This window comes from Nipponia nippon, unplaced genomic scaffold (assembly GCF_047370975.1).
Source record: "Nipponia nippon isolate SJK-2023a ecotype South Korea unplaced genomic scaffold, ASM4737097v1 scaffold_5, whole genome shotgun sequence".
In the NCBI taxonomy this organism is placed as follows: Eukaryota; Metazoa; Chordata; class Aves; order Pelecaniformes; family Threskiornithidae; genus Nipponia; species Nipponia nippon.
The window spans coordinates 14487629-14514364 of NW_028262369.1; the positions used below are offsets into that span (position 1 = coordinate 14487629).

Sequence of the window (26736 nt, forward strand, 5' to 3'; positions counted from 1 at the left end):
CCCCCCAGTCCCACCAGGACTGTGAAAATGTTGGGGTTTGTCCTTCTTCCTAACCCACTGGCTCGGACAGCGAGTTCACAGCGGCCGTCTGGGTGCTGCGGGGCAGGGAGGGGAGCCGGCGGCCACCCGGGCCCTGGCACATTGCTGCTGCCTTGCTCACTGAAACTGGGCTTAGCAATCAGCCTGGAAAGCAGAGCTTAGCATCTTGTGTTTTGTACCTCGCCAGCCAAGCATTGGCCCCAACAGCTTCACCATAACTCGCAGAGTTTGGGGAAGGCTGTTTCTGCTCCCACCTTGCAACTGGGGAAACTGAGGCAGGGATGGGGTTAAAGCTACGGCTCCCCCCCGTGCCGCTGCTCCTCCTCAAACTGAGTCTGGACCTACTGCTCGGCTAGGGACATCCCTTCGTGTCTGCTGTGTGACATCTCCCAGGAGTGCTGGGGCGGACCCGACCTGGGGAGCGGGTCAGGGCACTGGCAGACAGTCAGGTTCAAGAACAGCTTCCCCAGGCTGTTAGCACGGCCCCGCCAGCCCTCATTAACATCGGGCAGAAGAAAAACTACCCCAGTGTCCCTATGAGACCTTGCCATCAGGAATGCATAAGACAAAACTTTGTCATCAAATCACTGTTTTCAGTTCACGGATTTAATTTCCTCCACCCTGAACTACCTCCAGCACAAAGGGAAACCTTTTAACATCTGCTGCTGGTAAAATCATTCCTCCAAGCCCACATCACAGACAGAGACACCATCCTTGCTTCTCGCAGGTCCCTGCCTGGTTTTGAATGTGTTATTTATAGATCAGCTATTTTCCTGCTCTTTCCATCAAATGCAACTTCTACAGAGTGCAGGGGCAAAGGCATTTCATGGGAAAAAAAATACAAAGCCTGGACTGAGAAAAGCTTCTAGCCTGGTCACCCTGTTATTCAACATCTGGAGCAACACTGGTGTGATTTCACCAGGCACCAACCCAGGCCACCTGAGAAACCGCAACCTTATCCCAAACACAGTGTAATGCACAGTCTTAATCCCCTCGAGGACTCGAATGGACACGATAAGATGATAACGAGATGGGCTCTTCCCACATCCGTATGCTCAGGCACACCAGTCACGGGCATCTCCAAGGACGCTAAAGAGAAAACCACAGTACATGCAATGCCATCGGGTCCTGCTGCGAGAGCGGGGATGCTCCAGCTGGACCCAGCTACCTGGGGACAAGCTGGCAAGGGAATTATCTGTTTGGGCGCATCTTCCTGCAGATGGGTAGGACACGTGCTCCTGGACCTCCCCAGCCCAGGTGAGCCCCCTCCTCACTGCAGGCAGCCCGGTTCCCCAAACTGTGCCACTGGAGGACACAGGCCTGCAGCTATGGAGGCATGACCCAGACTTTCCAAAGAGTCCCTTTTTTCAGCATTCAGTGACATCTCTGCTAACAACTATATAGGAATTAGCCAAAAGCCTGTGATTGCCTCCTGGCAGGATCTCTACCAGGTATCCTCCACCTCCTCGCATGCTGTGCCTGGCCACACCAAAACCTGCTATTTTTCCCAACCAGCACTGTCTGTATTTATTCTGCAGAGCTATGACAAATGCTTTTGGTATTCACATGGCCACCACATGTCCTTCCATCACCACAACCAACTCTGCAACTGCTGGGGACTTTCCTGTGGGCTCTGAGGTTCCTGCTCCCACCATGGGTGAGCGGCTCCTCCCCGCTGTCCCCACCCAGCACCCAGGCAAAGCCTTCCCTTACCTTGCCATCCTTCTCACGTGCCTTTTCTCCTTCCATTCATCCTCTTCCTCAAAACGTGCCTTCCCCCCTGTCACACATCATCCGCATGCAGGCGTCCGTCACGCCTCTGCAAGAGGAAGAGGAGGAGTGGTCCTGGGCTGCTCACAGACATCAGCTGCTCACAGTGAGGTGGCTTTGGAGGGTTCAGAGATGCTGCGACTCCACTGTCAACATGCATTGCATTTGCATGCAGACCACTGAGTTGCACTTAAGCCCTACAGCTCAGCATCTCACTATATTTCCCCCCTGCCACAAACCAAACAGCCCAATCGCTCACTGCTGAACCCTGGGGATCCACAGCGGATGTGTGGCCGGTGATGGGCATGTTTGTACATGTTCATCCAGCCACAGCCTGTAGACGGGGAAGACCAGACCAGCCCCAAGCTCAGGCTCCATTGCAGCAGGAACATGGCAGCCTTGGGGGGGAGACGGAGCAAACCCAGCCATGGTGATGCCCACCAACATCTACCCCATCACAAAGATACAGGGAGAGAACAGCTATAGGAAAAGAAACACTGTCAGAAAGGAAAAGCAAAGAGGAGGAGAAGGGACCAGCAACAACCTTGTGACCTTTATCTCCTTCTCCCAAGCACACATGTCCCTGGGGACACCAGGCTGGGGACCCTCTGACCCATGGGTGGATAATGAGTCCCGGACCAGCTCCTTCCCTCAGCAGCCACAGCACATTGGGATGCTCACTGAGATTTGTTTCTCCTGAATTTTAGTCTATTTTGCTGGACATCGAGGACAGCCACCAAGCACTGTCCTCGTGCCCACCTGGCACAGATCTGCAGGAACACGATCAGTGTTCAAAAAAGAAAGAATAAAGAAGCACCTGCAAAGTGCCTGCGGTGATTTCACTGAGGTTTCTCAGAAAGAGCCAGCACGGCACAAGAAATACTCTTTTCCGTGGCTCCGCCATGATTAAAGACAAAAGCACCATCTAATTAAATCACCTAATCAGGGCCTTGGTGCGGGTTCGATCCAGCCCCTCTTGCTCGTCCAGCTCTGGGGTGACAGGGGGAGGGCGATGGGAGAAACTTTCTGCATGATGCAAAAGGCAAAGAGATGCTGAACCCACCTCTGCTGCTCGCCATTTCTTCCGATGATTAATCGCTCCCACTGGTTAAATATTTATGCCTTATTTCCAGTGTGTCTGGCTTCAGCTGCCAGACATTGATTCTTGTCTTGCTTTTCTCTGCTCAATTAACGAGCTTTTGGCTACCATGTATTTTCTCCTCTGTGAGAGTATTTAGATGCTTTAATCAAGCATCCCCGCTATTCCCCCATTGATTTACGAGTAGACTAACCCGATGGTGGTCTCGCCTCTCGCTGTAAGGCATTTTCTGCAGCCCCTTGGTCCCTTCCCCTCGGTTCCCACATCTCCTCCACCGAGATGGAGAGACTGGGTTTGGCTGTCATAAGGCCAAATTTGTTTCTAATAGCACCCTGACCGAAAATGCAAATAACTGCTATTTTTTCCAGAGCAAAATTTCCCATTACCCTGAAAATTTTCAACTCTCCAGCACAGAAATCAGGACAGACACACAGCCACCCCCCAGGCAGCTCCCACTGGAAGAGAGAGCTGGTGAGCACTCACGCTGCCTCTCCTAGCATCTGCAAGCATCTCCTGCCGAAAGCGGTGCGTGGTCAATTTATCATCCAGATTAGGGACAGGAAAACACGTACAAATCCAGTTATTATTTTTGGGTGCAAGAAGATTTCCATTTTCCATTCTGCTTCAGCTAGGATGCCTTTCGCTTGCCCAGTTTACCGCCCGGATTTGTACAAACTATTAACACTATGCTGCTCTGGGTCAGCCCCAGGTTTTTCCAGAAATCATTTCTATCTCCTTCCAGATTAGTGATAAAAGCATTGGAACACAGAGGGCATGCTGCTGGCCAGCAGTGCCCAGCAGTGATAATCTCCTCTGAAAACTGCCTTTGAAATGGATCAGGTTTATTTAATACCGGCTTTCTTGACACTGTATAATGTCAGCTCTAAATACTGGACTGGACTCACTTTTTAATACTGGAGAGTGCAGATTTTTACAAGAATATCACCTCACATAACTCAAATGCTTCACGAAAGTGTATTACAGCCAGAGAGTCGCCCATCACATCAGAGACTGAAATGGTTTCTACTTGCCAGGAGTTATTTTCCATATAGCCATGTTGGATGGCAGGAATTTATTCCTGGTGCTGAAGTCTTTAATCAATTAAAGCCTGAGCCAGGTTTCTCCTTCTCCTCCCGAGGGGGATGCTATCAAGCCAATCAACCTGTAGCTACCAGGTCATCTTACTCCCTTTTGGGAAGAGCAGCAACACTATTAAAACACTTTTTAATCTTCTGGAATTTCCCTGGGGCTCGTCCCAGCGCAAATGCAGCTCTGTGCAGATGGGTGGTGAGATTTCAGCTATAACCATCCCAGAATGGCAACCAGAAAAGCTGTTTCCTCAGATCTGTATTTGAAAAATTTCCTTTTTTTTTCCTTTTTTTTTTTTTTGGATGGAAACCACTCGAGTTGCAGCCTCGGTCTAATGGCAACGACCGCAACCTGGATGCTGCGAGCGGAGGGAGAGGCCGCCCCGGCACTGCAATGTGGAACAAATTATAACTCGGAGAGCAAAGGAAATGAGAACACCCTGGACGCGGCGGCTTTGACGTGCGCTCCTCGGCTCCAAATCCTGCCCCTCTGCAGATCCCGTCCCTACAGCCGAGGCCGCCGGGTCCTGCCGGGGCAGAGCACAAACCCCTCCGTTCTGGCTCAGAGCCCCCGCTCCCCTCCATCCTGGATCAAGTCTCTGCTTCAGAGCCCGGCCCTTTCTTGTGGGAGTTTTATCCATCTAAACTAGGGACAGATCGGAGGCTGATAATGTCGATGCCAGCCTCGGTGCCGTCTTTAGCCGGATCAGAGTGGATAAACTCCTTACCGCATTATTATTAGCAGCAGGCATTCTGAGGTAGCGCCCCCGGCCCCACGGCCCAGGGACTGTTCAAAGGCAGTCCTGGTCCTGCAAAGATGCACTAACAGTTTGTCCTAAAGGCAACTATAGCTCCACAAACAGATTGTAATGATTTGGGACCCGATTCTGCAAGGACAACAGCAGTCCTTTTAGCAGGTTTTCTTTTCGTGCTTTTTTTTCCCCCCATTATTTTGCAGGATTTTTTGAGCCGCCAACGTGCATCAGCTCACCGGTAATGCGCAAGTACAAATGCCAGCCCTCTGCCCGGGCAGCTCTATTCATACACACACGCAAGAAACATTTCACAAAGAGCATTTGCTTTCTGTGCCTTCCAAGCAGCAGTCTCAGTAGGCTGCCTAATTATAAGATCTTAGCAATAATTTTTTTTCCAGCGATAATTAACTGATCCTGGAGAGTGCTGAAAATAAGCACTTCCCAAGCAAGTAGCAAACTCCCCTGAGTTTTCTCTGCTAAAGTTACAACTCAGCATGGAACCGCTCCAGCCTCACAGGGACACGGACCGTCCCAGCACCTCCCCACCAAGGCCTGGGACACCACGACAGTCACAAGCAGCTGAATTCAGGTGAAATAGCGTGTGTGGAATAGCAGTGGGATCCCAAGGAGTGTGCGATGGGATAAGGATCCCAAGGGGCGAGCAATGGGGAGAAGGATCCCAAAGGTTATGCAATCAGGAGAGGGATTCCAAGGGGCGTGCAATGGGCCAAGGACCCCAAGGGGCGTGCAAGGGGACGAGGATCCCCAGGTGTCTGGCAATGGGACACGGATCCCAAGGTGCCGCAACTCCCCAGCACAGCCCTCCCTGCCTGCCCGCTGCCCCTCGGCAGGCAGCAGGGCAGGTTGGGTCTCCAACGGCAACCGGACAATCCTCAACCCTCGCCGCAGCCTTCCTCCTGCCTCCACTTTCCAAGGGGACGAGAAACAAACGTCCCCGTCCGAGCAGACGGGGTGGGGGGGGACCTGCTGGCCCCACGCCGGGGCTCCCGGGTGCGGGGGGTCAGCGCGAAGGGGATGGCGGGGGTGTCCCGGGGATGCTACAGAGGGGATCTGCCCCCACCACCACCCCCCCCCAAAAAAGGGGGGTACCTCGGGTAGGGTCTGTCTTCGCCAACCCCCGCGGTGCGCGCCCCCGCGCCCCATACTCACCGTGCGGGGCTCGGCGGGGCAGCCTCGGCGCGGCCCCCGGCGGCTGCAGCGCCCGGAGCCGCCGGGGCCGCGCGGCGCGTCCCGCCGCCGGGGCGGAGCGCGGCGGAGCGGAGCGGCACTGCGGCGCCCCCCCGCGGCCGCCCGCCGCCACTGCCCGCCGCGCCGCGCAGCGCCGAGCACCCCGGGACGTGCCGCGGGTGGAGCGGGCGCGGGTGGAAGGGCGGCGCCTGGTCCGGCCGCGCGGTGTGAACGGCCACGCCGCGGCGTGGCGATGCCCGGCGCTCCCCGCCGGTGCCTGGGCACGGTGCCCGGTTAAAATGCCAGGGAGCGAGACAGGCAGGGCTGCGCGGGCCTTGCCTGCGCGGGCAGCTGCTGCCTTTGGCTAAACAGGTTTTATCAAACAAGCTTCAAAGTCGACCTGGAGACTGCTGTGGCTCCACACAGGCTGGTGGTTGAAATCGGGAAGGGATGGATCATGACTGCACCGGGTTGTTCGAGACGAGGTGGTCACTGATGCTCTGCCTCCCTCGGTTAAAAATTCTCCTTTTGGTTAAATGTGTGGTTTTCTGCCCAGTGGTGCAGGGGTTACACTTTGGGGGGGAGAGTGGGTCTGCCACCAGACGCCCTCTGGGAATGACAGCATAAAAGCAAAGCGAGGCCAGGAGGCCTCCCAGTCCAGCCCGATCACCAGCAGCAAAGAAATTATGGGTGAGGTAGAAGTTGTGGGTCAGGTTTCAGGGTGAGTTCAGCTGCCCCTGGAAGCAGGGAACCCTCCCTGGCTCTCCGGGAAAGCTGCCGAGTGTCGCAGCCTGTGGGGGATCCAGCCTGGCATAATTACGATGGAGAGGTGCGAGCGGGAGGGCAGCCAGTGGCTGTGCAGAGCCTGGGGCAGGCAGCACCAGCCAGCAGGCTCCCTGGATGGGGGCAAACTCTTCCTCTCCAAGAGGAGGCAGTGGCCATGGGAGAGGCTGGTGGGAGCTGGTGGGTGATGGTGGTGGGGTTTCCCCCCTGGGGTGCACAGCAAGCAGTGCTTACCCTCTGCCCGGTCTGCCACAGACTTTCCTCCTCCCCAGATCTGGCATCCTTCCTCCCCTGTGGTGGCAGCCCGGGGCACAGCACGTATCAACCACAGACTCGGCCACCACAGGAGGGGAAATGACAGGGCCAGAGCGGGCGTGCAGAGTGGTTACGCTGAAACCACCTTGGTGAGATGCTGGCAAGCCCTTCAGCCGGCGCTGCGGAGCGCAGGGCCACCATCAGCAAACCCACCAACTTTTCTTTTTTTTTTAAGGAAATTCTGCGACTTGGAGCTCAACTCATCCCCAGCCTCCTGAATTTCTCCATGCAGCTGGTGCAAAGGGCGAAGTGCCGCTGGCCCCTGGCCCAGCAAGCTGAGCCAGCAGATGGCAATGCCATCCATGCACTGAGGTGAGTTGGTGCTCAGCACTCCATCGCCATGAGCGGGGCCTTGCTGCAGCTGGTTGAGTGGCTCCTCTCCTCAGCAGAGAGCGATGCCACGTGGGGCAAGTCAGATAGAAAATGGGTTTATTTCCAGATACTGCAGGGAAACTCATTTTGATTTACTAAGCAGGCATTAGTGAGGTATCTTGAGTTTTTATTTCGATCCTACTCCACAGGAAACAATATTCACTAGCGTTATCTTCCTTACATTTGTTTTTAATTTGACCCAATACTGTGTTAAATATAAAATACTGATTGAACAAGAACAGACAGTGAAAAACATGAGATGCTAAAAAGATCCTTTGAACCCTCCTCCACAGACATCCTGAATGTTACGAGTTGTATAAAATAGGAGGACAATTGGATAACCTGCTCTGTGCCTCCCACCCTGCTTTGCAAGGGAAGGACTTAGGAAGCAAGAGAAGAGGGGGGACTTCTTAATTATGGAGAAGCCCACTCAGCAAGTCTGGGCTCGAGGCAGGGTGGCATGTCCCCGACAGAGCCCGGCCACCCATTCCCGCTTGGGTGTCTGCCCTGCCCTGGGTTTTCTGCAGGAGGCTGATGAAGTGGCCTCGGAAAGGTCCTCCTGGCACCTCCCTGTGCCTTGGGAGCCCCGGGGATGGATTTAGGGCCAAAAGACCCCAGTGGTGAAATGGCTTCCAAGATAAATCCCTTGGGATGAAGCCTACGGACAAAACGCAATGGTGGTCCCTGGGCATCCTCAGCCCCTGCCACGGGACGTCTGCCTGGGAGCAGGGACCACTATGTGCATGGTCTGTCCCCAGGGTGGTTCCCCCGTGGATTTAGTGACGGAGGGGGAGGAGATCTGGGCACGCCGAGCCGCAGTTGTCACCATGCCCTGCGGTGGCTCTGCGAATCTGGTCCCCCAGACTCAATGAAAACTGAAGCGTGTGTTTGTAAAGCACTGGTCATCCTCCAAGTGCTTCATGGGTCCTCACATGAGCCCTGTGAGGTAGGTTGGTGTCTTCACCCCCATTTTACAGATGGGGAAACTGAGGCACGGAGAAGGGTAATGACTTGCCAGACAGAAAAAATGGCAGCTCCCACTCTGGGTCCCCATATCCCGCTATTCCAACCCCAGACATGCTCCGCCAACTGCTGGTTTCTCACAGCTCGTCCTTCTCCACCCCTCCATCTGCGGTAGGTCATGGAGCAAGGGCTGTGTCCTGGGGGCCTGGGACAGGCAGCAGCAGAGACTGGGCTCACACCAGGTCATTCACCTCCTGTCCCTAAGACCACTTGTCACCCCAAGAGGCGTCCCAGACCAAAGGCTGCTTTGGGGTGCCCCGGACAGAGACCCTCCCCCAGCAGCCCCATGCCAGGCTGGGGTGCCGGGCACAGCACCCGGGGCTCCTTATAGGAACCTTCTGCCTATGGAAGTGAAAACCTACTGGCTTTTTTTTCTGACCTGGTGACCACAGCCACCATGTCAGGAGGGGAAGAGTATCTGGACCCTTTCTCTTTGGTAATTTGCTGCAAAATGGCACAGCCCTGGAGAGCCAGTCCCAGGGCACCACAGGCTGGGGGGACCCTAAGCTCTGTGAGAGGTGGGACAGACCCAGGAGCTTGGCTCCTCCGCATACTGCCAGAGAAACAGGAGATGTGGGATGGTGGCCATAAATCTCCTTTGCTTGCCACGTCGCGCTGAGACTGCTGCAGTTGCAATTAATCAAGAGGCCAAAGAGAGATGATGGGAAATCGATGCCTTCAGGGGCTCCCAGGGAAGGTGCAGGCAGTGATGCTCTGCCGGCTGGCTCCTGGCACAAAGCCCGGCACACACCAGAGCCCACATGCACCAGATCCCAGCACACCAGATCCCAGCACGCACCAGACCCTCCCGGCTCCAGCAGCTCTGCCGGCATGTTTGGGAAGCAGGATCAGGTGTGGTTTTCTTATTCCATCAGCATCGGGGCTGCTCCTGACAGCTGGACGGGTCCTCTGTGTCCTGTTATCCTATCCTTGCCACTGTGTACCATGGTTAGGAGTTTAAAAACTGAGCATCACTAGGACCTCCCCATCACAGCTCACCTCCAAGCATCATGCAGATGCATCCCTTCCCTGTGGCATTCCCAGGAATGCTGGAATTCCTCCTGAAAGTTGGTTTAAATCTGTTACTGAGCAAGAAGGTCATCATAAAAATGGGAGCAGAGAAGGCAGGCAGGCAGCCCCGTGATCGCAATTCAAGGTTTGCTTCCCTCCCTCAAGGAGGAAGCAAATTCCCTGATGCGGATGGGCTGACCCCAACCAGGTAGATGCAGGGAGCTGGATCCCCCTTCTGCTCCCCGCTGAAGGCAAGCACACGGCAGAGCCTGGGAGCCGGGCCACACTTCGCAGCTGCCGCTGGCACCAGGGCAGGAGAGGAAAACAAAGCACCCCAGGGAGAAAATGTCTGGGGGGCTCTGAGAGCCCGTCTAGCGGGGGTGACTTGTGCACTTAATACTGGCTTAGAGAAAGGTTTTTCCGGACTCCAGGGATCCCTGGAAGAGATTCAAGTTTCAATCCCATGTAAGGCTTTGTTGACTTTGTTGACCTTCCGATCAAGAAGTTGGGAGGGGGCAGTTAATGCTGACATGACTTAGGACCATTTAGGAGCTGAGCCCAGGTGGTGCAAGGGTGCCGACATGCCCCCCTCCCGGGCTGGGGCAGCCACACACCCAGGTGTCCCTGGGGAAAGGGGCGTATCTCCCCCATCCTGACTCCTGCAGTCCTCTGGGTGGCCCACACTAAGGGCTCCAGTAGCCAAATCCAGGGTGTCAGTAGCCAGGAGCGTGCAGGGCCAAGGTTCCCGCTCCTGTGGGATGCTCAGGGCCAGGCAGGTGAGCAAGGCCCCCCTGAGCCCTCGGCGAGCGGTCACTCCCCTATCTCCCACAGCCTGTCGGTCGGTCACTGTGTTACAAAACCTTTGCCTAAAAAAACAAACAGTTCCCAACATTAAAAATGAAAAATCTGTTTAAAATCAACCTCCAGGCTCTCCTGTCCCTGCAGAAAGGGCACCGGCAGCTGCTGCGCGCGGGGCAAGCAGGTGGTTCGGGGCGAGCCCATGGCACAGGCTGCCTCCCTGCTCCCCTCCATGCCCCCACGTGCCAGTTGGTGCAAATGATGTCTTTAAGGCGTCTACCGGGATGTTTTAGCCTCCAGCGTGCCAGGCCGGTAGAGATACCTCCAAATGGCGTAGTAGTGGATGCCAGCTCCAATGGCCACAAAGAGGTGCCAGATGGCATGGGCGAAGGGGATGCGGCCATCGCTTTTGAAGAAGACCATGCCCAGGCAGTAGGAGAGTCCACCAGCCACCAGCTCCAGGAGGCCGTCCCTGTTGGGCTGGGAGCAAGCAGGGAGGCAGGGCTCAGTGGCAGCCGTGGCACACCTGCCCTTTCCCCACCGCTCCATCAAGACCAGAAGTGTGGCCCCAGCTGTAGGGTGCAGGCAGGACCCTCGCTCTGCCTTCTGCTACACCCTCCCCTCCAGCAAGGCAGCGGGGACCCAGCAGCCCAGCTTTGCTGGGAGGATTTCAACACAACAGAGCTTGGGCAGGAGGTCTGCTGGAGATGTATGTGGTATCTGCTGGGCACCCGAATCATTTGCAAAATCGAGCTGGGCCACATCATATTTGGGGAAGACTTTATCCATCACACAGCCTAGACCTCACCAACCCACTGGACTTGTCCCTCGCGCTGAGCCCGCGTGCTTCCCGGTGGTGGCTTACCATGGAGAGAATGACCAAGGCGGGGAAGAAGCCCATGATGATGTAGCACACCAGCTCCACCAGCTTGTACCTGCGACCGACAGAGAAGCTGCTTGGAGGCAGGTGTGGTGGAAGCATCAAGTTTTACACTTGCAATGTCCGCTGCTGTGCTATAGGAAAAGGGGTGGTGGTGCCACCACAGCAGGTCCAACATCCTCATGCATGAGCCACACCACCACGGCAGGGCTGGCATCCTGCACCAGGAGTGATGGACCCCCACCTTGGCTTGGGAGCCACCAGCTCAGGTCCAGGCACCTCGGGCTTCGGGGAGACATCTGGGGCCTTTTGCTTTCTATTTGGTGCCACCACGTGGAAGAAGCAACTCACAGCAGCACATCCCTGCTCCTATGTCCCTGCTCCCATGTCCCTGCTCCCATGTCCCTGCTCCCACATCCCTGCCACCAAAGCTCCTAAAAACAAGGTGAAGATGGGGAAGGACATGGTCCAGGAAGCCCTCAACTGCCACTTGGCCAGGTGACTGCCCAGGGACCCTGTACTTATCTGTCTGTCTCTCTATCTCCATCCTTCTTCCTCTCCCCTGCAGCTCAGCTACCATTGGGACATTAAGAAGGGCTGGAAGAGCTGAGCTGGGCTCTGTGCTACCCACCAATGCAGGACCAGGTAAAGGGACTCACCGCTCATGGAAGAAGAAAACGTAGACGGTCCCAATAGACGCCATGATCCAGATGATCCACCGCATGTGGGAGGCCCAGGGACCCAGCTCCCGCAAGTTCAGCCTGCAAGAGCCAGGTCTGTGGTGAGGGGGGTCCAGGGCAGCATCCCAGTCTGGGCTGCAGGCAGTGAGGTACCAGGGGAAATGCTGCTTTCACCCCCATGGCTATCCCACCAAAGGGTCCTCCCAACCTGTAACTTCAACTTAAAGGGGTTGAAATCTATAGAATAGGAAAGTTTTGTGAAAAGGGGTAGGGTACAGCTTCAAGCAGAGCCAAAGCCAGAGAGGGAAACCCTGTTTGTTGGAGTTGGGCTGATTTTCTCCCCTTCAGTGGGGCCAAGAGATGGCCCCCATGCACCGGCAACTCACCAGGGAGCGTACGATGCTGCAATGAAGAAGTAGATCACCATCCTGTCAAACATATGCAAGCAGTGCTCCACGGTCCTGCAGGACAGACAGACAGACAGGTCAGAGCCTGCAGCACCAGGGGCCTCCGGACCCTCTCCTATTTCCCAAGCCTCAAGCAATCAGACCTGAGATGCCTCTTCTTCCAGGAGATGGTGTGGAAGACGGTGGAAACAATGAAGAGGCTGGACAAGCCAAAGCCATAGATCCAGGCTGAGATGGTTTCCCACTGGTCATCAGAGAGGATGTACAGGATGGAGCTGCCGAGGATGCTGGGCAGGATCCAGAACTGGAAGGAAGAAGCAAACCTGTTGTTGACTCTGCATTTCCGTTGAGCAGCTACAATACAGTCTCTGCTTTTCTTTTTAGATATTTCTTTCGCTTCTGGTCAAAGCTACCACCCATAAGGGGCAGGCTGGCCACCTGCACCAGCCAGGCAGCGTGTCTCCCTGCGTGGTGCAGCTCCAAAATAGCTTCTCCAGGTGGGGGTAGAGAGGAGGAGGAAGGCACAAGGAAGATGACTACCTCTGAGTCATCTCCCAGGGCTCGGAGTGGGAGATGCCAGCTCCCAAGGGAAATACTGATGTGGGGAGCACTCGCTCCCACTGCCACGTAGGCAGCCCCATGGGGTGCCTGTCACCATTCCTGCTGTGAAAAACACCCCATTTTCAGGGAGCTTTGCAAAATACTCCTGCTCCACTAAGCCCACGGCCGGCTTCCCCAGGGACATGAGGTCATGGTGGGTGAAGGCGAGGGAGATGCACACCAGCTTCCCAGGGCAGAAGGAGGGAGAGCATCCCCACTTCCCGGGAGCACCTGGGAGACATCTGCCTCACCACAGCCCTGAGACCCTCAGGAGCTGCTCCAGGGCTGAACACAGATATGTTTAGGTGTTCCTTGAGGTTCCTCAGGGGATCCCGGGAGAGCTGAGCACCATTTTCCCTCGCTCTGGGATGGGGGCAAGGACTTACTGCGTGAGTGGCACAGTTTGCTGCATGCTCATACTCGGTCGGCTGGTACCTGCAGTTGGACGGGACACGATGATTCATGAACCTGCAGCAAGAAGGAGGGAGAGAAACATGATCAGGGGACGGGGTTTGGGGAAAAGCCTTTTCGGAGGGGTGGGCACAAGGACACCCACCAGCCCCCTAGCCTGGAGCCCCACCTCGGCTCGGCTTTGCTCCAGCTGCCCTGCAGAAGTGACCCCAGCACTGGGCACAGTTTGTCCATCTGGCTGGCCCCAAATGCCAGGACCCCAGGTCTTGGTCAGCCATGGCTCAGGCTGAAGCATTTCCCAGTAGCTGCCGTCACTTGGAGAGCAGAGGGCAGGAGCCAGCTCTGCCTGCTGCTGCGGGCAGGAGAGGGCAGACAGGGCAGCAGTGGGAAGGATGTAGGGGAAGCTGCTGCAAGGATGGGTCAATAAGTTCTAGAGCAACTCCAGACCTGTCCCGAGATGGGGCACAGGTGACCATCAGTGGTGTGTCCAGCTGCCAGCTCCTGTGACGCTGGCACCTTTCACCATCTTCATTTCACAGGCGGAAAAACTGAGACACCATGTAACGACACGATCTGGTTACAGCCCATCTGCCCCAGAGAAAATGGACCAGCACAGCCCTGGCAGCAAAGAAGAGGGCCCGTGGCTGCGGGTCCATGACCCTTCTGGCAGTGACACCCTCATGTCACAGCAGCGTGCCGGACTCCAATGAGGGTATACCCATGATGACTTCGGTTTCTGGGTACCACCTGCATCTACCCATGGGGGCCGCATGTCCCAGCACAGATTGCTGGAGGGGGAAGCCCTCCATGCTCCCTTGGAAAGCTGTATCTTTATTTCTGTTTCTTTTAGTCTGAGGTATCAGCTTGCTCTTGGCATTTGGAGGAACATATCGATTTCTCCTGTTGGATCAACAGACAGAGAGAAAAAATAGTGTTGGGCTTGGCTAGTCCATTGCTAGGTACATAATGCTGTATTAAGAGGCAAATTAAATGTGCATCCATGATAACAGGTCAGAGCAAAGCGCTGCCTTGCTCAGCATCCTCTTCTGGCAGGGGCCAGCAGTGGAGGCTTAGAGAAAGGGAATAAGAAACGGGCAAACAGAGAGTGATCCTTCCCTGGCTGCTCCTGGTAATCAGGGGTTTAAAGACCTTTTCTTCTGTGGCTCAGGTCAGGATGGCTGAGCTGAGCAGGCGCCGGAGGGGCTGCCCTGCAGGACCTGGGCTAATTGTTTTCTGACCCCGTTTGCTCTCAGCTCTGGCACCATCTGTGGTGCATTTCACAGCTGAGCTGCGCCCAGTGAGGGGGCTCAGGGGCTGGCAGGACCTTGCCGCTGGGCACAGGGTGACCCCTTGGTCTGGGGCACTGGGAAAGGCAGTAAAAGTCCCCTCTCCCCGTCCCCGAGCCACCCATGCTCATGTGGACTCCTCTGCCACCTCCTGCCTGCTCAGACCCACCACCTGAGTCACTCACTGCTGTCTATTAAAAGTGAGCCAGGATGGATTAAATAGCTCCAATAACAAGGGCTTGAGTGTGGGGGGAGTGTGGCCACAGCAGGCTGGGGCGTGCGAGGCACTCCCCGGCAGGTGGCAGTGACAGCCTGCGCAGGGACCCTGTCCCCAGCCCCTGCCCTGCCTGCAGCCAGACCCCGGCGGTGCAGAAAGAAACGTGGTCATCGTCACCAAAAAGGGTCTTGAATTAAGAGGGGGAAACAGAGGGGATTAAGCTCCCACCGCTCTGCAAATCGAGGACTGTGCTCGGTAAATCGGGGCTTAGCAAGGCTGCCATGGCCGGGAAGCAGGCAGGCATCCCTAGGGACGTGGCCATGCCAGGTGTGCAGTCGTCTCCATCCCAGGGGACACCAGGGATGCCCTCTCCGTCCCGCCACTCGGGCCACGGGGGCTGGCTGGGCTCTCTGCGCTGGAGCCATGTCCCCCTGGCAGGAGGACATTACTGTCCCCAGCGTTGCCAGGAGACTGTCCTCAGCTCCCCTTCGCTTTTTGCTTCCCTTTCTTTTCCCTTTAAATAATAAGAAGAGGAGGGGGAAGCCCAAACATACCGCGTGACGTCGCAGTTGCTGAGGAAACGTACAAGGCCTTTTCCTTGAATTTATTTGTTTTAACAAAGCCCTGTGCCGTCTCCCCTCTGTTCTGGCGGTTGCTGTTCAGAGCAGTAACGGGGAGCAGCAGTGGGGCTGGTTTCCACAGCCCCCACCCGGGGCTGAGGGGCACCCGGACTGTTTGGGAAGGGATCCCTGGGGTGCAAATATCCTCCCTAGCTCTGGTGCAGGGATGGAGAGGCCAGGAAGGGCCACCCCTGCCATCCCCATGGGATGAGGCCAAACAGTCTGTGCATCCCTGAAGCCCAAAGCTGTGCTGGTGCAGCACACTGCAAACGCCTGCTTTTCCCAGAGGGAGAAATAGCCTTGAGGATGATCTTTTTTTTGACCTGGGAAGAGAACATTCTTGTTTTCCTGTCCCACTTTGTAATAAGCATTATCCTGTGAAGGATGGGAAACAGAGCGTTGCACATGTGGGACCTGGCTGCAAAGTGCTGGGCCAGCCTGGGTACAGCCGGGCCCTCCTGGAGCAGCCAGCGTTGCATTTGGGGGCTAGTTGGGCACATCTTTATTGCCCTCTGTGCTCAGGAGCAGAGCTGTGCAAACAAGCACGGGGGCAGCTGATGTTTGCACATCTCCTGGCAGGGCAGGATGAGTCCCTGGCTGCCCTTCAGCACCTTGCTCCCCAGGGGTGTGGAGGCCATTTCCTTGCCTTCTCTTCTCTCCTGGGACTTTATCTACCTCCCAGACTATCCCGGGATGCCAAGAGTCCATCCAGCTCATGTCATCCCTGTGCATGCTGCCATGGGTGCGGGGCAGGGCACAGGGAGCCCTGCATCACTCCCAGCCTGCAAAAAGTTGCTGTACTGGTGTGCAAAACCAGCCTCAAAGCTGAGCTCCAGCCTGGACAGACAGACAGACACAGTCAGGGAGGGCACCTGCGACTCTCATTAGAGCTGATGAAAGCCAAGCCCCAGCTCTGTGTGACTGAGGTCAGGAGAAGGGGAATTGCTGGCAGCTAGGCAGAGCTCCGGGGTTTTTCAGTGCAAGAAAATAAGTAGAAGGGGAATACCGCCCCAAACTTAGATCTGGTCCTTGCAGCAAGTCTCCTGCCCAGCTGGCTGAATCCACGATCATCACCAGCTCTGTGTCATTGCACCCGTACACTTGGGGACACACGCTGGCAGTGTCCCTGGGGTGGGAGGACACAACAGCGGCTTGTCCCCAACAGCCTCAAGCCTACACTGCCACCCGCCCGGGGACCCAGCAAAGCCACAGTGATGTGGCTTGCTCAGCACAGCCAGCCCGGGAAGCCACGGGCAGGTGCTTACACACCAGCTGGGTGCTTCAATGCATTTTAGCAGGTGCTTTAGGACTGCAAAGTCCAAGAGACACAGAAAAGTTTAAAACCTCCTGCATGGCAGGAACACAGGCATGTTCATTTTCAGGGATGGTGCATGGGAAGCAGAGACCCAAGGGGCTCCCGAGCACCTTTTTCTCCTGGTACCATTTCTGGCAGACGCTATACAGACCGGCTATATGAAGATGGGGGGCCTGGTGAGGGCCCGAGCAGGGGTTATTCACTGCAGCCCCAGGGTTTTTGCCTGTCCTGCTTGTGCCTGCTTCCCCCTGGCCCCTTTCCCAGGGAGGGAGACTGAAAAGGGCCAGTGCAGCAGGCTCCGGCCGGGGAAACAAAGGGGCCCTTGTCCCAGGCAGCTGGGGCAAAGTGCAGAGCCGGCTTCCCAGGCTTGTTCCTTTCTCCTTCTCTTTCTCCCACTCTGTTTTTTTGTGGCTTTGGATTGGGTTTTTTTTGAGTTTTTTAAAGACTTTTATCCAGGAACAAAGTTCTGACCTCAAAAATCAGGCAGATCTGCCTGGCTCTTGCTTCACCAGGGTAGGGGAGAAGAAGGTAAAAAGGGGATTAAATTAATTTATTCCTCGGGATGGCTCATGTGTAAGTGAGCATCTGAGCTCTTCTGGGAGCACCAAGACAACCTGCATCAGGCAATCCATGGGCACCACACACTCACACGGGCAGAGCCATGGGACACTTTGCAGGAAAGCTGTCCCCTACGCACACAGTGGGGAACAGCCCTAAGGGATACCCAGGCAGGCTGCGATTTGGGAGAGATGGTGTTTAGCCCTGTCTTTAACACTGACTCTCTGGCCAGCCTCTGCCCCATCACTTCATCTCCCTCTCACCACCCTTTCCCCCCTCTCCATGTGAGGATAATAATTTTGACATCCTTTAGGTGAGCTCGTGGAAGGATAATGTGAGGAGGATGTAAAATCACCACTAAGATATGGATGGGGAGGTGTGAGATCCCATTGAGCAGCTCATCCCTGCTCTTGCAAGAAGCCACTCCAAGACCTGACACCCCCAACCCTGCTATAAATCAGGCTATATACATGACACATGGCTGGGTATCTATGCATTGAGGAGCTGGGCTCCCCCCAGCACATTGCTGAGGCCATGGCCATGGCGCTTGAAGAGCCACCACATCCCCTTCACAACCCGTGAAGCACTAAATGCCGGAGCCATGTGTTGTGCTGTGGGCTGGGGGGACAAAGGAGCAGCTGGCATGTCCAAGGTTGCTCCCAGGTGATGTGAATCTCCCCAGACCAGCTAATCTCTACAGGTTTCACCTGAGAATGGCTTATAAAGGGGCTGGGCTTGCGCAGGCTTGCTCTGGCCTGATGTCTTTGGAGGTGGGATGCTGGTTTGCTCTATGTTCACTCTCTGCCCAGGGAGCTGGGGTGTTTCCAGGCTGTGTTCCCTGCTGAGCAGCTCCTGGAGATTTGACTGCAAATTGAGGGGATTTCTCCTTCTCCTTGTGACTGGGTGTCACAACTGGTTTTTAAGTAACAGAGGAGTTGTTGAGGGATTGTATCCTGATGGTGGCATCTTGTCAGAGAGGAAGGATGGAGAAAGCCTTTGCTGGGTGCTGACCAGCAGTGGTGGTAAGTCCTGCTGGGGCCCTTTGGGTTGTCCCTTGGTAGAGTGAGTGTTGTGATGCCTGAAGTGACAGTGATGGAGCAGATGTGTGCCTGCAGGGCAAACTGGCCCTAGACCCCTCTTCAGTGCATGGTCTGGATTTGCCCTAATGAGCCCAGAGGCTGCACACCCAGTGCAGATGCCAGGGCTTGGCTCTCAGGCTTGCGCTTACATGTGAGCTGCTGCAGTGGCATCCCTGTAAGCTGGGGTTTGGTGTGTGCTCTGCTTCTGATCTGTAATCTGGTAATGCTCCAGCTGCAGTCCCTGCTAAGAGGCTTCATCCCCTTGAGCTCCTCTGTGGTTCATAATTAGCTCAGTTCTGGGGAGCTGTGATACAGGGCCCCGAGTGCTGCTCGCTTATGGGGCATGATCCCAGGATGCAGGAGATGGAGCAGGACCACAGGGATGTGCTCGGGGCCCCCTTTCAAGTCCAGGACATCAATTCTGCAACTTGGTGACATGGGAAAGGCTCAGCATCCCTCTTCTCTTTCCCCATGGTTGCAGCTCCTGGTGCAGAGCCCCCAGACTCTGCAGTACTACAAAGCTGCTTTATCCAGCCCAGGAGCGCTCAAGAAATCCTGCTTTTCCTTCCTACCCATTGACACAGCAGTGTTTGCCACTGGGAAGCAGAAATGCAAAGGCTCAGGCTGATGCTGCCCAGTATTGCCATCTGCAGAGCCACCCACACAGGCATGTGCACTGCTGCATGGCACCCCGTTAAGAGCTGAAACTTCTATTTCCATGCCCGCTCCTCAGTGCTTGCATGCTCCTACACAAACATATGGCACTCATGGTTTGGAAGGCTGAGCTGGGCATGCTGTAAGCTTGCAGGTCAGCTCCCTGGGCTAGGGGAGAGGGGGCAGCCAGGACAAGCCAGCTCTGTGGGCTGCTCCTTTGACTCCAGCCTATCCCATGTGAGAAGGGGCAGGAGGGCTGATGGAGCAAGACAGTGCAGCATTTTCTTTTGTACTGCTTCCTGGCATCGGGCAAAGAGCTGGCAGCTGGGGCAGGGAGCAGAAAATGAAAGGCTTTTCATCTAAACCAGCATTTTGCAACCTTTCTTTTGGGTAAATTAGCAGATCACCAGATTTCTGGAGTAACCTGCCCAGATGCCCCTGGTGCAAGCCTTGCTTCCACAAAGCAAGTCAAAACGGGCTGCAAACTGAACGGTCATTCATCATCTCCGATTACCCTCATCCCAATTTTGCTCATTCCCAGCACCCTGACATGTGGTAACACTCTGGGCTGGCCGTAGACCATCCCCTGGCACTATATAGCCTGTATGCTGTGAGAAATGCTGAACAAGTCTGCTTGCCGACTCATAGATGCTCCCAGACAGGGACTATGTGCTCAGCTATGTCCATGCTGTACCTGGCTCTGAACCACAGGCACATATGTCCCCCATGAAGGGACAGGGAAGACACACAGCCTCAGCACATCCTGCTGCCGCAGCAGTGAGTACACGAGGGGCTGAGGCTGGCAGGAGGGAATATGCTATTTCCCTGAACGTACCAGGGACTGCACCAAGGGTATACCCAATTCCTGTTCCTTGCTCCTCACCCTAGCAGAGACAAGCACAGGAGGCTCCAAGCTAGGCTGGATGCAGGCATAGACCATTTCTGCACCCATGAGAGCCCATATGTATCTAGCAGGGCTTGGTTGGTGGGTGGAAACCCAGCAGGTAATTTCCAGCAGGGCCATAACTCTCCATATTCCCATGCTCTGTGCAGGGGTATTTATTTTTCTCTCCGGCAGGCTTTCTGCTCTTTATGTAGATGGTATCTCTAACTCTTCCAAGGCGATTCATGACCCTGCAACTACAGCAGAGCTGTTTGTTTATTCACAACAGATGGGATTGGTGAGTGTTTCCCAAATTACTTTCTGAGCTGGGACTTCTTGTTTCATTTGGTGCTCGTGAGACCTCCGACAGCAGCTGACTAGTCACAAAATGACTCTGATGTCCCAGGTGTTTTGTGAATGTTAGGAGGACTGTTTCCAGAACTGAAAATTCTCTATTATTCACTATTTGGTTGTTTGGAAAGTCATTGTGCATGTTTCCTGCTGCCTTGCCTGCATTGCCCTGAGCACAGAAGTTAGTGGGACAAATCCTGAGCTGGCTTTGCCTGCTTAAACTCTGCAAGAGCCCAAGGTGGGCAGCAATGAGTGTGACCACCAACCCCTCTGCCCACTGGGAGAGGATTTGGATGTTTTGGGGGCTGGAGCCTTCCCAGCCTCTAACCCTGGCTGCCACTGTGACTGTGAAATTACATGGGCAGGTCATGGTTTCTCAGGTCCATGAGGTCTTCCCATAGCATCCCTCAAGAAACAGGGCCAGGCTCTCATTTGAGATTCCTGGATGCTACTCAAGTACAAATGATATCTGTAAATTATTCAGCAAATGCCTCTGGACAACAAAGGCACAGAAGGAAAATCATGCATTTCACCAGCCAGGCAAGCAGATACTAAGATTTCCATTAGTATCATTTGCAACAGACAGCAGGGCTGTGTCTAATGCTATGGTACCAGCCAGTGCTGCTGAGCACAGCAGAGGAGGTAACTCCTTGCCCCTGAACTGCTGATCTCTCACTGCATAAAATCCTTTCCTCAGCAGCAGCAAGTCTGGACTATAAACTTGAACAGGAGCACAGACTTGGATCCAAACTGTCTTGAAGGTCAGCACTGCTCAGCTCAACTAATTGGCATCTGAAGCAAACATCAGGAATATGATGCTTGTGGTATCATGTTGTCATGAGAAGTTGCAGGGTATCACATTGAGCCCATCGGACTCTGGATTTTCACTGCATGAAAATGCTGAGGTTCAATTACACCTGGAGAACCCCAAAGGGAGACCTGAGCGCTGTGTGTTTGGTTGTCTCCTCTGCCTTGCTCAGCCCCTGCTCTGAGCATCCATCTGCTTGTAGTATCTCTCTGGGTACTCAAAGAATCTCCTTTTGCGGATGCAGCCAAGCACCCCCCAAAGCGCAATGAACTGAACTAACAGTTGTGCTCTTTTCCCTTCCTTTCTGTAGGAGTTGTAGTTGGTTTGCATTGCTTTGTCTTGCTGTGGAGCTGGGGGTGTGGGAAGGGAGGAGGAGGGGAAGGCGAGCCTGGGAGCAGCCCTGGCAGAGCCCCATTTCTCACATTGACTGACCCGCTATGCTGGGCAGTGGCTTGAATTTCCCATGCATTGCGTTGGCCGCTACCTCGTGAAGCTGGCCATAGTGAGCTGTGCCAAAGAATCACATCAGGCTGATATCCAACACCGGCTGAAGGAAGGAAAAGACCATTGTGCATTCATTTCCCTGGCAGCCAAGAGACCGTCCTTTCCCCAAAAGCACAAGGCACAGGGCTTGACTTGCCCACTGCTGCACATCTCCAATGCGGTGATCCCCACCTGAGCCCATCCTGTTGGGTCCCCTGCCCCTCCCAAAGGAGGGAAAGTGGCAGTTTGAGGGAATATCCCATTGCAAATGATGCTCTGAGTACTTGTTGCCTTCCAAATACCTGATTCCAATGATAACTGCACCTTGGGCACCTAAACCTACATGAGATGAATCCTACCAGTGTTATCTTAAGAGGGTATCTGAGTCAACCAGGCCCCACAGAGCAACCAATATGGAATTGGTCAGTGACATCAGGTGATCCTGGGCTTCCCTAGGTATTTTGGGGGCCTCCCCATCTCTTGGAGCAGTGCCTTTTGCAGCAAGGGGATCTGCTCAGCTCAGGGCAGTCTGGTAGGTCTTGCTGGGGATGGTGGGATGGGGCTGGTGCTTCCATGGTGAGGAGCCCCTGCCTCTCAAGCATCTCTGAGCTGTGATATCAATGCTGAAAGCATTTCCCTTCTCACTGCTTCATCCCACATGGGCTGTGGGGGAAGCAGAGCTCTTGGAAAGCATCTTGGCATGTGTGGGAGCAGGCGAGGGCTGCTCGTGCTTTCATCGCAAAGCAAACAGGGATCAGATCTTCCCAATGCAGTAGCTCTGCTCAGGCTGTCAGCCTGGCATTGCTTTTCTTGTGTTTGGGGTCTGAGCACCCCAATGTTTTCTCTCACTTCTATTCCTGCTGGCTCTCCTCTCCCTCTCTTGCCTGGAGATGCTGGAGGAGGGGTTGGTGAATGTCTCCTTGCTCAGTAATTACAGGTGCAGGGAGCAACAAGGAAAGTCTTCCCAGCTGCCTTTCCCCAAACTTGGAGGATTTGCTTCTGAGCAAGTGTAGAGTTCAGATCTCCATCCCCTCATGCCGGTGAGGAGGTGGCAGTGTCTACATTGCAGACACCAGGCAGGTGAGGACAAGCCTGCACCATAAACCTACAGAGGCCCCTGCTCTCCCTAATATCCTGCTTCTTCTGGGCTAAGAAATTATTGTGGATTTTCCTGGCTGCTCCTCTCTGTTACTCTGCACAGGACAAGACAAGCAAATGCAATAAGATTTAGAGCTTTTTACATGAACAAATCAAATTGTGAGCTGCTATCAGTTAATTAGGATGATTCAGTGCCCTGTGCAGCCTGCAGCTCCCAGCAAACCCCTCTCCACCGGCTGTTCTGGAGCTGCTGAAGCCACCCAGATACAGCAGCTCCCTGCTTAATCATGTTTCCTTTCAATTATGGCTCCGGATGGCCAAAGTCCGGGAAACATTTTGTGTCCCTGCAGGGAGATTGGGGCTGAGCCGCAGCCCCATGGTAGTTACGTGGGCAGGAGGCACCAGACCACGTCTGAATAAAAAGTGGGCCAAAGCTGGATCAAAGCTGGTGGTGAGGTGGAAGGGAGGGATTGGTTACTGTCTCGGTGTAACCTGGCTGATGAGACTCTGAAGATGCAACTTGCAGTGATCTGTTGCTCTGGTGGGAAACCAACACTGCTTTGGTGAGCTGGGAGGAAGGGAGGAGGAGACAAAAGGTTGGAGGGAGAACGGGGGATTAACTGTGTGGTGGTTGGATAAAACAGGAGGAATCACATCTGCTTGCACCCCGTAACTGCATGCTGCTGCCAGCATCGTGGCTGAATTTGGCCTGTCAGGCAGGAGGTGGCTACCACTTGCCCCGGTGCAGGCTGTGACCGACTGGGAAAGCCCTGCAGCAATGGCATGCTTTAACTCCCTTTCCCCATGGTGGCAGACGATGGAATAGCCTCCTGGACCCTGCAGCAGAGCAGAAACCACCAACAGCTTCCTTTATAACCACAACCTGCTCAAACAGCATTGCCATGCATCCCTATTCCCACGACGGCGACAAACCCCTCCGTTTACTTTCTTCCCCTCCACCCCAGCTGCAATGCTCCGGCTCCAAAGCCCAGCCAGGAGGGATTCAGGGACACCCCAGTGCCCCTCCAGCCCCAAGTTTTCTCCTGGCAGTTCGTGAAATGCGTCCGCATTGATTGCTGCCTTTCATCTCTTTGTTCAAAGCCCGGTGCCTTTGCTGTGGCTTTCACACAACAGGTCTTTCATCACCATGTTCTTTTTTTATTTATTCCTTTTGGCGGGTGTATTGATGGCCAAGTTTCTCCTTTCTTGGTCCTCACTCAAAATTAGATAAAACAACATTTAAAATGAAGCTGTTCCATGCTTTTCCACCACAAGGAAAACTTTCTGATTTTTTTTTTCCCCCCGAGGAAGGCCACAAACAAGAGTTCCTTATCCTCTGAAAAGATGTCGCAAAATGCTTCTGATGCCTTGGAGGGCCTGTGCCACTGTGAGCCCCGTGGCTCCTGCTCACACTAGTTGCCATTGCAGAGGCCAGTCCCTGTTACTTACAGCTCAAGGAGGCCGACAGAGCATCCCTGACACAAAAGAAGGAGCAGCTTTTAGGATCTGCCATGGCATAGCATTTCTGCGGAGAGGAGAGCTAGTGTGTGTGGAGCGGGGGGGGGGGGACGGGGATCAGCCAACTGTTATTTTTAAGCACTAGGTTAAGAGGATCTCTGCGGTGATGTAGGAAGCTCTGGGTTAGCATCTTGTGCTGGCGATTGCCTTGGTGTGTCTTGTGGTGAAAGCCAAGGGAGCACCCATCTCCTGCTCCCCATCCAGCCCTGGGACCCAGCAAGAGGTGGAGGATGCCCTGTGGAGCCGACCCTTGCCAGCCCCTGCCCGCACGTGGGCTCTATCCCTGCAAGGCACTCTGTAGCACATCCACATTTAACAAGTTGTCTCCAGAAAGGACCATGAAAAATTTTGAGCATGCTAATTTTGGATAAATCAAGCAACGGGCTGGGGGACTGAGGTGGGGCCACCTCCTGCTCTGCTGCCCAGCTCCCGAAGAGCCTCTGCACCACCACTGTGGGGCAAAGGTACAGTTTTCCTCCTCCTCTGGGGTGACAGAGCTTTGCTTGGCTCCATCTCCCCCTGGCCCTGTCCTCGTATGCCAGCTGGGAAAAACAGTTCTGAATTCTCTGTTTTCGCAAAGAGTTTTGGACTAGATGCATTGTGTAGACCTGCTGGGTACCTCCTGCATCTCCCCCAGGTAAAGGTTATCAGGAGGCAGCTACAGCATCAAAATAGTCTTTGAGCAGGTGCCCACGTTTCGGGCAGCTTTTGGAGATGCAAGAATGGATTTTCCCCATGGGACACCTGGAAGGAGAGGAGCTGGTGTCTTGGGGTGGCAGGAGGGAGGTCTCCTGCCTTCACCCAGCCCAGGCAAACTTCCCTCAGGGATGCTTCTGCCTGGAGCAGGCAAGAAACACAATCATTACTCCTTTCCAGACAAGTTTTTCTCTGGTATCTGACTCTAACAAGACCACTGGGAGTCCGACAGTGGAAGCAGCAGTGCTGAATACCCCCAGGAACCGCGCCAGCCTGTGGGACCCTCCACGGCCATTAAAACATCCCCACCACAGTCAGAGCGAGCTGGGGACAAAGCCTGTCCTCGGTGCAAAACTGAGCACCCCCAGCACCCCCCTGAGCCCCATCTGGCCATGCATCACCCAGCGCTGTGCGATCTGACTCATCCTTGGCCACCCAGCCTGCCAGAGGGCTGCAGGTGGCCTCTGTCCCTGTGTCAGCCACCAGCTCCCTGCTAAAGACCACATCTGATCCCACAGCAGCATGCGTGGCCAAGTGCCCTCTGACCTGTGTCCAGCAGTCCTCAGGTTTCCCTCTATGCAGGTAATGCCGTGAGGTTTCCTAACACACCTGAGCTGCTAAAACAAGTCCCTGCTGCTGCTGGAAAACCTCCCGGGGTATTTCACAGAGTGGGGGAAAGGATCCACCGCCATTGCATCCCCTGTGAGCCCTGCAGAGCCCCCAGGTCCAGGCTGGGGGAGCCACCCTGATGGGGCTTCACCTGGGCGCAGCGGGACCCTGGACAACATTGGTCCCTCCACAGAGGGTTTGCAGCCAGCGGTGGGTTTGGTCCCCTGGCAGCGGGAGGACAACGGCGAAGTTAGACCCAGCGAAAGGCAGCGAGGGCTCCCAAGGATGCTCAGAATCCCTTAGGGATGCAGAAAAGCGGGCAGCCTTCTCCCGAAAGACCAGCCCGCACCTGCCCTGGGCTTTGGGGCACTCAGCAGCTTTTGAAGGTTCCTTCGGGCTCCATCCCCGCCGGAGCCAAGCCCGGGCAGGGGCTGGGGCTGTCCTGGGGCTCCGCAAGCACGCGGGGGTCGGGGACCGCCGCGCCGATGGCTTTACCTGGCGTAGCGCGTCTTCTGGAAGTCCAGGACCCGGGACACAAACATCGCGGCGGTGCCATGGGGGTCCCGGGGGGCGGTGGCGGCTCAGCCCCGGGGCCGGAGAGAAAGTGCCGCCGGGGGAACCGCACCAACTCCGCGGGCTCCGGCGGGGCGAGGCGGAGAAGGGGCGGCCGGTCCGGTCCGGCCCAGCCCAGCCCGGTCCAGCCCGGCCCCGGCCCCCCTCCCGCCCCTCCGGGCTGCTCGGGAGAGCGACACGGGGAAAACAAAGGCGACCTCCGGGAGGGGGGAGCCAGCCCCGCTGCCGCCCTCAGATGTGCAAAGAGGAGGAGGAAGAAAAAAAGGGAGGGGAGGGGGGATCCCGTCCAACTCCGCCCGGCCACAGCAACCTGCACGATCTCCCTTAGCCGCCCCGGCAGCTTTAAGCACAGCTAAAAATACTCCCCCCCCGCCGCCACCCCCGGAGGATCAAATAGCAGCAGATTTGAATTGAAAATGTGATTAAAGCATCGCGGGGCGGGGGGGGGGGAGCGGCGAGTACAGGCAGCCTGCCCGCTCCCCCAGCCACGCTGCCCACGGCCGGGTCCTCCAGGAGGGGCACCGGGACGTCCCTGCCTGCACGCTGCCTGCCCCAGGGCAGGGCCAGCCCGCCCCAGCCTCCCCAGGGAGTTGCTTTGTTTGGCTTTGCTTTTAATTATTTGATTTTAATGATTTTTCCATTATTTTTCAGGGGCCCTGGCAGGGGTGGGCAGCTCTGCCCCAGCCCCATCGCTGCGGGGTGCCCGTGGGTGGGGACAGGACTCCACTCCCACCAGCATCCCACCATCCCTCCCTGCTCAGGAGAAGGG

At 55.5% G+C, this 26736-nt stretch overlaps 2 protein-coding genes across 7 annotated transcripts in view; both read right to left on the minus strand.

Annotated features, from left to right (window-relative positions):
- The window catches only part of RADIL (Rap associating with DIL domain), a 31065-nt gene extending 20409 nt beyond the window's left edge, over positions 1 to 10656 (minus strand). Inside the window, exons 1-2 of one of the 3 annotated variants that reach the window (XM_087731610.1) lie at positions 10564 to 10656; positions 1753 to 1858 (exon numbers count right to left, since the gene is read on the minus strand). In XM_087731610.1, coding sequence (XP_087587736.1) covers positions 1753 to 1788 — 36 coding nt within the window. In that variant the 5' untranslated portion in view covers positions 1789 to 1858; positions 10564 to 10656. Of the gene's footprint in view, positions 1 to 1752; positions 1859 to 5921; positions 6001 to 10563 lie in introns of those variants that run through there. The other 2 variants (XM_087731609.1, XM_087731611.1) reach the window with 2 other exon arrangements.
- Positions 1771 to 26239, minus strand: MMD2 (monocyte to macrophage differentiation associated 2). 4 transcript variants are annotated; one of them, XM_087731616.1, is made up of 8 exons: positions 25890 to 26238; positions 13195 to 13276; positions 12352 to 12512; positions 12188 to 12262; positions 11781 to 11882; positions 11107 to 11176; positions 10564 to 10721; positions 1771 to 1858 (listed from the first exon to the last, which is right to left on the minus strand). In XM_087731616.1, the coding sequence occupies exons 1-8, from the start codon at positions 25934 to 25936 to the stop codon at positions 1801 to 1803; spliced, it is 753 nt and encodes a 250-aa protein (XP_087587742.1). In that variant the 5' UTR covers positions 25937 to 26238; the 3' UTR covers positions 1771 to 1800. The 4 variants fall into 4 exon arrangements, with proteins under 4 accessions (XP_087587742.1, XP_087587740.1, XP_087587741.1 ...); XM_087731614.1 differs by lacking the exon at positions 1771 to 1858 and adding an exon at positions 9556 to 10309 and having other exon boundaries at positions 25890 to 26239; XM_009467796.2 differs by lacking the exon at positions 1771 to 1858 and having other exon boundaries at positions 10372 to 10721; positions 25890 to 26227.
- Positions 26240 to 26736: the final 497 nt, after the last annotated feature.